Genomic DNA, 9182 nt, shown 5'->3' with positions numbered 1-9182 from the left:
AGTGCAATGGTGTACAAATACTCAGTTACAAGTAAAAGTACACAAAAATTATCAACAAAATGTACTTGAAGTGTCAAAAGTAAAAGTCCTCATTCTAAAGGAAAATGTCTCCTGACGGAAACGATTCTATCCAAGCGTCAACCTGAAAAAATGAAGCCTAAGCCAAAAACTGCAGTTCCTCAAATGACCACTTGGCTCCACAACCGAGTCAATCCCCATAGACCTCCATATTAAATGACATAAACACGTTGTTGGTCTCTATAGCTAATTTCTCAGCCAGGCTTCACTCAGCCCGCCCCGGCTCCACCCACGCTCCACCTCTTTGTCCATGGTTGGATTATCTGGGAGTTTGGTGGAGTCGGGCGCTGTCACTAATCTGTTGTCAAGTTTTTTGATTTTTTTCTAATCTTTGCTTTTTGTGGGATATCTTTACCTCTTTGCGCCTCAAACAGTTTTTTAAGTTGAATATTGTGAGTAGTTTAGTGGTTTTGTCTCTTTGATGGAACTAATTAAGGAGCCTCACTGGGGGATAATTGGATATGATAATGACCAATGATCGCTCTGGACTTAGAGAACACAAATAGTGTTGAACTTGTCGTTAATTGTCTTTTTTTCGCGTTTGGTTTTTGCTTTTCTTGACGTTTCAGTGAGCATCACAAGCTTTCTCTAAACTGTCCTCTGTGGAGGTGAAACGCTCTGTTCTGACTCTGCTGTACAAATAAAGACACACTCACTTCCTGGAGGTCGTCAAAAGACCGTGGGAAACACTTTTCAACATGACTGCCTTGCCCATGGGAGCCTCGGCAGCAGCTGCTGTTTGTGTTGGACCAACTGAACTGAGAAATCGTCTAGAAAGTGACCAAAAAAGAACAAAAATATACCAGCCACTGATTGGTCAAATAGAAAACTGAGAAAAGCAGCAAATTCTCACATTTTAACATTATATCTGCCAACATCTGCATTTTAGGTTTGTCGTTGTTAGCATTTAGCTTAACGTATCAGTACAGCCCCACATGCCTGGACTTGAGTCAGTCCACAGTCATACAGTCCAGTCTGTCTCCGTCCCCCTGTCTGCTTCAGGTTCAACTATAACGGCATCGATCTGAACAGGAACTTCCCGGATGCTTTCGCTGGTCTCAGAAGGCAGCAGCAGCCCGACGACGGGAAGAGGGAGGCTGAGGTTGGTTTCTGTCTGTGTGTGTGTGTGTGTGTGTGTGTGTGTGTGTGTGTGTGTGTGTGTGTGTGTGTGTGTCAGCTGAGGCTGGACAGTGTCAACAGACACAATTATAAGCCTGTAAATAAGGACTAAGGACTGATTGCTTCCTAACTGGTGATCATCTATATTTGTTAAGTTTCCTGTACTTGCTCTACCTCCAACCTATTTTCATTGATTGAAATCAATACTGATGCCATTTAGCAGCTGTTTGAGGAAATTACTGAAGCTTTTTTTAAACTATATATGTATGAGGTGTTTTTAAAGTAGGAACCAATGGGCTTGGAGCTGAGAGCCACAGACAGGAAGTCAGAAAGTGTTGTGAGACGGGCTAACATGTTGTTGGTTTTGGTCTTTTCATGGGATTTAATAAATCTTCTGACATGAATAAACACAGTTCAGAGTAACACCGGGCTTGTGCTGTTTGCTGTGTAATGTGTTTCAGGTCAGAGCTGTGATTGGCTGGTTGAGGACTGAAAGTTTTGTTCTCTCTGCCAACCTTCATGGTGGAGCTCTGGTAGCCAGTTATCCTTATGACAACAGCAACGGAGGTAAACACACACACACACACACACACACACAGAAACTGTCATTCAGTCTGTCAGACTGCAGAATGATTCCACATGTGAGGAAACATCAAAACTCAAAAGCTTCTCAGAACAAACTGGAAGCTCAAAGTTAAACAACACCAAGGCAATAACTCCATGAAAGGAAGACAAAACCTGGTGGTCCCCAACAATCCAGAGACCATGGTTTGGTTTATATGTTTTTTAAGATTAGTTTTCCTTTACATGAGTGCAGAGCAGAGCGAGAGAGAGACAGGAAACAGGCTTTTAGACCCACGAGCGTCAGATAAATATACAAGTTGAGTTAAGCAACTTGACCACACACTGCGATCACAACCAAATTCTGTTTTTCTTTTTTTTAACTCAGCACGCCGCCTTTTAAGAACACAACAAGCTAAGTTTAATTTAGAGAAAACCAGCAGCCTGTCTGACAAATCAGCTTTACGGAGTTTTCTGGATCCGTTTGTGATATAAAAGCTCTTTAATTTAAGTCCATCCTCCAGATTTAAGTGGATTTCGGGTTTTATTCAGTAAAGTTATCCTGATAAATCAGTAATCCTGCTGTATGAGACTCTGAGCTGCAACACTGTCTTCATAACTCATATGTCACAAACATCTCTGAGCCATTGTCGTTGTCGTCATGGCAATCTGTCCACTTCTCACTTATAACCGCTACAAGCAAACCGACAAATGCAAAAATAAACTGACTTTCTACAGACAGGAAAAGACTAATTATTACAGAAAACTGAGGTGATTAGAAAAGAACTCAAACTGATGTTTCTCATAATGTAATGTACAAAATTAGATAGAAAAATATAAGAATTTATAAGAATTGATGTTTGAAATATAAAGTAGCCAAAATATTTCACTAACTTTCAGCGACCTGTTAAAAAACATTCGTTAGGTCAGGTGTTCAGTGTAACGGCGCCCTCTGCTGGCTGTGGTAGATGCTGCTGTACAGGTGAAAGTGAAGCCCTTAGGTTCTCCAACAAATTACTCCGAGTATCTTTGTTCATGATGGAAAAAAAGGTAAAGAAGTGTTACAACTGCTGCACCATGAACGCTGCACAGACGCTGTCATTAACAGGTCACATAGAACACGTCGGTTCTGTTTATGACAAACAGAACTTCACTGGCTCTATTTGGACAAACTGATTCCTTTTAATTAATCTTTAGGCTGTTTTATATTTTATTTTATATAATTTTTAATCACCTTATGTATGAATTTGTTGTACAAATAAAGTCACCTTGCCTCCCATTGAAACATCATTTTGACGTCCATTACGTGTAAGATTTGAGGATAAAAAGTTCAAACTGCGACTCTCTTCAGGCAGCGAGCACGTGGGCGGGGCCAGCATCACCCCCGATGACGACGTGTTCATTCACCTGGCCAAGGTGTACTCCTACAACCACGCCTCCATGCACCATGGCGACCGCTGTGACGACGGCAGACCGTTCCTGGAGGGCATCACCAACGGATACCAGTGGTATCCTCTGTCAGGTCAGCATGTCCAGTTCAAGTCAGGTTTATTTTTACAGAGTAAAATTTTTTAAATTTAAATTCCAACTTAAAATACTGAATCAAAAATACCCCAGAAAACTGATTATTACAAACAACAGTGGACATTTATACAGTGGGTCGTGTTTTAGCCAATCCATAAGCAGCAGCAATGTTCTGGGTAAACATCTATTTATGTTCATGTAGGTGGTTTGTAAGGTCCTGGTGACTCAGCTGAGAGACACGTCAGAATTCACGTTAAAGCCAGACCAGCGTTAGCTTGCAGTCCTCGCAGCGTGCAGGGCAGGAAGGGATCAGGAGTGAAGACAAACATGGCGCCTCAGATCACGTTGTGGATGTTGCCGAAGCAGACGAGAAAAGGCAAAGAAAATTCTGTCTGTCGGGTCATTTTGCAGTTACATCTGAAAATACGAGTACAGCAGGACAAACAGTGTAATGCATATAATTGAGGTTGCATTTGCAGCTGCATGCTTTGTGGTTTTTTAGTCAACGTGTTATTACTGATGCGTCGTGGTTCAGATGGACGTCCGAGCAGCTGTCAGGCCTTCCTCTGTGCACAGCGTTTGTCTCTATGGACGGTCGGCTGTTGCTCTGTGCACACAAGAGGACACAGACCTCAGTGTTATGTCACAGAAGCCTCTCCGAAGACAGCAACATGGCTGATCCGCCTCCTCAGGTTTCTGCCGGAGAAACCTGATCACTGCACCCTGATCGCCTCACTGACAGCAGCTTCACCGGAGGAACCTGAACGCAGCAGCCGGACACAAGAAACTGACCCTCTCATACCCAAACAACAAAGAATACTTGTGTCTGCTGAGCCAGAGTGTGTGAATTAAATTCAGATAAACACAGTTTCTCTTTGAATCTGAGTGTGTGTGTGTGTGTGTGTGTGTGTTTGCAGGTGGGATGCAGGACTACAACTATGTGTGGGCTCAGTGTTTTGAGTTGACTCTGGAAGTTTCCTGCTGCAAGTTTCCTCCAGCTGAACAACTTCCTGCTCTGTGGACGGAGAACAGGAAGGCTCTGCTGGCCTTCATCCAGCAGGTCCACCTGGGTCAGTACCTGTCTGCCTGTCTTTTGTACCCACCCATGTGTCTTAACCTGTTTGTTTACCTGCACGTCTCTCTGGTATTAAACTGCAGCTGAACCAGGATCTACTTAATATTCACCTTCCTGCGTGTATGTGTTTGTGCTCAGGGGTCAAAGGTCGTGTGTTCGACGGCTCCGGGCTGCCAGTCCAGAATGCAGTGGTGGAGGTCAAAGGTCGCAGGAATATGTGTCCATTCAGGACCAATCAGGATGGAGAATACTACAGACTGCTGCTGCCAGGAAACTACAGCTTCACAGTAAACAGCAAACTGTTTTTAAAATGTTTTACCTTATAAAAATTATTCATCTGTACAAACGTAAAATTCCTGAGCATTAATCAGTGCAGTGAATTTACAGGACAACTCGGCAGCTAAAGCAAGAGAGCTAGCTGGCTATGTCAAGTGAAAGCTAGCTAGTGAGATTGTAACATGCTAGCCTTAGCTAAAGCTGAAACAAAATAAACTGTTTTTTCTTTTGTTGTCATCTGTAACTGAAAAAAAATCAATTTTAAAGAAGCAGCATTGTCATAATTCGGTTTTTATAAACTACATTAAGCAGTAGATAATTCCAGTCGTGATGCTCCAGACAGAGCTAACTAGCTTAGCAGAGTAGCAGCAAGTGTCGTCTCAGCTTTTTGACTCTAGTGGAATTCAGATGAGATTAAAAGTGTATTAAATTGCAGATTGATTTAATGTTTTCAGTATAAAGAGCTGAAGTCATGACATCACTTCCTGTCTCATCTAATCTAACCTAACCAGTTCAAATGGGCAGAGAGTTTGAAAGAAGACATTTTGTTTGTAGATTCTGTGTTTTACCCTGAAGAACGTCCAAATGTGACATTAACTTTCTTCTGCTCTCTGATCTCTGTGATTGACAGGTGACGTACCCGGGTCACGAGGTTTTGACGGAGACCCTTAACATCCCACATGGTCCTGACAACTATTCCGCCATGAAACACGACTTCCTGTTACGACGCGTTACCCGGACGACCGGCCGCACAATAGTTAACCTCTCCCAAGCCATCCCCACCCCTTCCTGTAACAGCACATTACACCTGGAGGCAGGCGGCGCCATCACCAGGCCCACGTCCACAGGGCTAGGCGTGGGGCTCGGCCTGGTGGCGGCGCTACGATCCCTGATCGACTGAAGCCGCCTGGTGCTCGCAGCCACCTGCAAGAAAACAAAAAACATTAACACGGCGTCCATCAGAAGTTTCTGAAGAGACATTTTTGAAGCCTGGAATTTGGGTAAAGCACTCATCACCAGCTTTGTCTCCACTGACAAACTGTAATTTGAAGGTGACGGGGTGAGTCAGGGCGGACTGTAAAGCCCTGGTCGCAGCAGAAACATGTGGTTCTGGGAGCTAAGGGGTGTAGTGACTCATCACAGGACTAACAGGCCTTTTTCACAGAAGACATTTTGACGGCGTCATGGTTTACTGGGACACTTGAACAGAACGTAGCCGTTGACAATGTTTAGTAACACCTGTGCTAAGTCAAAACATCTGCTCTGTAAAAGGCCTACTGGCCAACTACTGTAGCTGGCGAGCTAACAGGCTAGCATTCTGGGGCTGTCAAAGTGGCTAAGCTAGCTTGCTACCTAGCCAGCTTCGTCTTTTGTGAAGCCACATGAGACCAAGCCCAATGACTCTATATAAAGATGGACGACTTGACAGCTCCTCAAAAGTGAAGCCAAAACATCTTGATCGCCCCCTGGTGGCTGGCTGTAGTATAGCTCATAAATCCCACCCCCTCGTGTGAGCCGATTGGACACAAGTCAAACTAAAAAATCAAAGTACACGTCACAAAAGTTTTCACAAAGATGGTTTCGGTCATTTTAGGTAGTTCTTACCTAATAAATAACAATACAGACGGAAGTTCAAGTGTTCGTTTTTCTCATTATTTTGGCTTCATTTTTGTCCTGTGGGAGGAAGTGGAGACCCATCATCCATCTTTATTGACAGTGATTGGTCAAGGTGTTGGTGGAAATTCACTTTTACACACTTTTTTTTACTGCACACAGGTTTGCAGATAGCAGCAGTTTAAGAGAAAACTATTTATTCGGCCATAATGCTGTTATCAGACCCCACAGCAGATCTGTTGGAGCCTTATTACTGTTACTTATTTCTTGAGAGAGGTTGAGGTTTTTCTATTTTTTCTCCAATAATAACCCAGCCCCGTTCTGAGACCAGGAAAAACTCCATAAGAGAAAGTTCTGATTTCAGGGAAAAGTCAGAGAGAAACCTCAGAAGAGGTTTGACACACTGCCGCCTCCCTGCTCTGTAGAGACTATAGAACAGGAATGAACAGATTTCCAGTCAGGACTGTATGTGGAGAGCTTACAGGAGGACAGAGCTCTGCTGCCTGAGGATTCTGCCCCCCCCGCTGAGATGCTGCAGCATGTGAAGGAGCGTAGGAGGCGATAAGGTTCATTAAGTGTGGTTTAGCTACACTGTGTAATTTTAAATGTGAGGAGGAGCGCTTGAAAAGTGGCACTTGCAGGGACTGAATGCTGTTTTTAGAGAGGGTGGTATTTAAGGGCATTACAGCAGAGCAGCGTTAAAATGACAACATGAGCTGTGAGTCCTGGTGACGCCACACATTAATCACCTGAACTCATGACGAGCATTTGATTTGGGACCCCAGAGGCATCAGGCATGTTCATACAGCCGTTCATTCTTTCTGCTTATTTCAGGTTGATGGGAGGTTAAACTGTGTTCATTCCTACAGGACAGGAGGTCCCAGCCTGTGGTTTGAGACCCCCCACTGGATGGCAAACTTACTAAGAAATCAGAGAAAGAAAGAGGCTCCTTATAACTCCACAACTTTGATCGGGGTCAGGAAGAGACATTGCACCAGTTAAAATTACTACTGTGAGTCAAACCTGTGAGGTGGGACAGCTGAACCCTTGCAACAGCTCATACAGTATCTGTACACAGTACACGTATTTATACACAGAATATACACACAAGTTCAGAGCAGCTTCAACAACAAAACAGCAGGTGTGAGAGGCTTCTTTTAACACGGGGTCAGAGGTCAGCGAACGTCCTCACTCGTCCTTCTGCACTTTCCCCCATTCAAACTTTATTTTTTTTGCCAAATGTCGGGTTTTTCTACTTTTGTACTCTTTGATATTAAATCTCGCTTCATGAAATAATCCTGTGTGCCATGTTGTAACTGTTGTAACTGCAGGCTTCGGTCACACCTGACACATCAGACCTCGTGCCGGCTCGCACTGAGTCCCACCTGACCTGAGGTGAACAGGTAAACACTGCTCAGCGGGCCTGGTTCTCAAAGGAACGTTTACATTAAAAGTAGAAAAACTGCGATGTGCTAATTATGTTGATGGTCTTGCTATCAGCTCCTAGCCTAGCATCTTTAATTCCTGGTTGGCTGTTGGGTTTGAAAAACTGTGAGCAAGCCCAAAAATTGAAGTCTGCAGTTTGGTTTGAAGAATACGACAACAATAAAAATACTCATCGTAAGTCTAAATTTTAACTTTCCAACATAACACTGAGATATTCAGTCAAAAGTAAAAAAAAAGTCAAACACTTAAATGAAATGAAGACATTTTTAATCACAGTGTATTTGTGACACACTGAATCTGATTTTGAGGTGGTGAGTCAAAATAATGAGATACTAAAGATATTAGCTCACACTTATTTCTCCTTAATTATGAGATAAGTCAAAAGTCAAATGAAAAGATCAAATTAACCTTCTAAGATACGATACCATAGATAAGTTATGAGGCAGCTCACTCCAGTCTTTATGCTAAAGCTAACAGCGGCTAGCTGTAGCTTCATATTTGACATTGACAGCACTGCATTACGATGATCAGGACACTTTCACTCAGTCACAACTCACGACCTGTAGCGTGAACGAAACTCCGGAGAGAGCTACTTCACGCAGCACCGGATGGTTGATGGGACTCGTTCCCACACTGTCAAATACTGAGGCTCTGTGACCTCTCTGAGGTTCATCCACCCTAACTAACTAAACTTCATACTTTCACGCAGGAGATTGGAGTTCATGAGTAACACATTTACTCCACGTAAGTTATGTGCGTAAGCTAACTAACATGTGTTAAGCTACGTACTATTACGTCAACTAACATACCGTGCTCAAGTCATTTCCGTAACGTACGCACAAGTTAATTAACACAACATACTTGCACGTAATTTACGTAAGTTAACAAATGCAACTCACTAGAGTTACGTCAGGTACGCAACTAAAATACGTAGAGTAACTAAAGTAAAACTTAACCAAGTATTTTTGATGCCCGAACCCAAACTAAACTGCGACGATTTCACTTTGCTAACTGTGTTTTAGGACGTCTTCATGGTTGGACGGGTGTCTCGTCCAGACTCTGAAGGGTTTCTTCTGAATGAGAGGAAACTCACCACACCAAAACAATGGAGGTGAATTAAATTTAGGTTTTGTTCAGCAGAAGGCGCTCCGACAAACCACTTCCTGAACAGCTCACCGCCCACGTACCCTGCAGCACACTTCCTGTAGAGGGCGTTGGGAGACCACTTCATTGTTGTAGGCCAGAACGGTGATGTGGTCCCTGGTTCACAGGGCCTGTCTATATTCTGTTCTCTCATTTCAGGATAACATTTAGACCTCCATTAGTGTAAATATTATCTTGGTTATTATTTGTGTTTCTTATCGCTCATTTTTGTTTAATTGTCTAGGGGACAGACAGACATTCATAACTGATAATCGGTTGTACCCACAGGCTCAGAAGTGCCGTCATAGAAACCTGACGGAGACAAATTCACAGGTGGTCTCTGGAT

The 9182-nt window shown here is 43.3% G+C and overlaps 1 protein-coding gene across 4 annotated transcripts in view; it reads left to right on the top strand.

Moving 5' to 3' along the window:
• The window catches only part of cpm (carboxypeptidase M), a 36390-nt gene extending 28843 nt beyond the window's left edge, over nucleotides 1-7547 (top strand). For 3 of the 4 annotated variants that reach the window (XM_041964024.1, XM_041964023.1, XM_041964025.1), the window contains 6 exons: nucleotides 1081-1180; nucleotides 1659-1764; nucleotides 3110-3280; nucleotides 4200-4352; nucleotides 4496-4644; nucleotides 5265-7547. In XM_041964024.1, the coding sequence (XP_041819958.1) occupies nucleotides 1081-1180; nucleotides 1659-1764; nucleotides 3110-3280; nucleotides 4200-4352; nucleotides 4496-4644; nucleotides 5265-5534 (949 nt within the window). In that variant the 3' untranslated portion in view covers nucleotides 5535-7547. The remainder of the gene's footprint in view (nucleotides 1-1080; nucleotides 1181-1658; nucleotides 1765-3109; nucleotides 3281-4199; nucleotides 4353-4495; nucleotides 4645-5264) is intronic. The other variant, XR_006007923.1, reaches the window with a different exon arrangement.
• The last annotated feature ends 1635 nt before the right edge of the window (nucleotides 7548-9182 follow it).

The sequence above is a fragment of the Chelmon rostratus genome, chromosome 22, assembly GCF_017976325.1.
Source record: "Chelmon rostratus isolate fCheRos1 chromosome 22, fCheRos1.pri, whole genome shotgun sequence".
Taxonomy (NCBI): Eukaryota; Metazoa; Chordata; class Actinopteri; order Chaetodontiformes; family Chaetodontidae; genus Chelmon; species Chelmon rostratus.
Note: the sequence above shows the minus strand (reverse complement) of the source record. Positions and strands in the feature narration are given on the sequence as shown.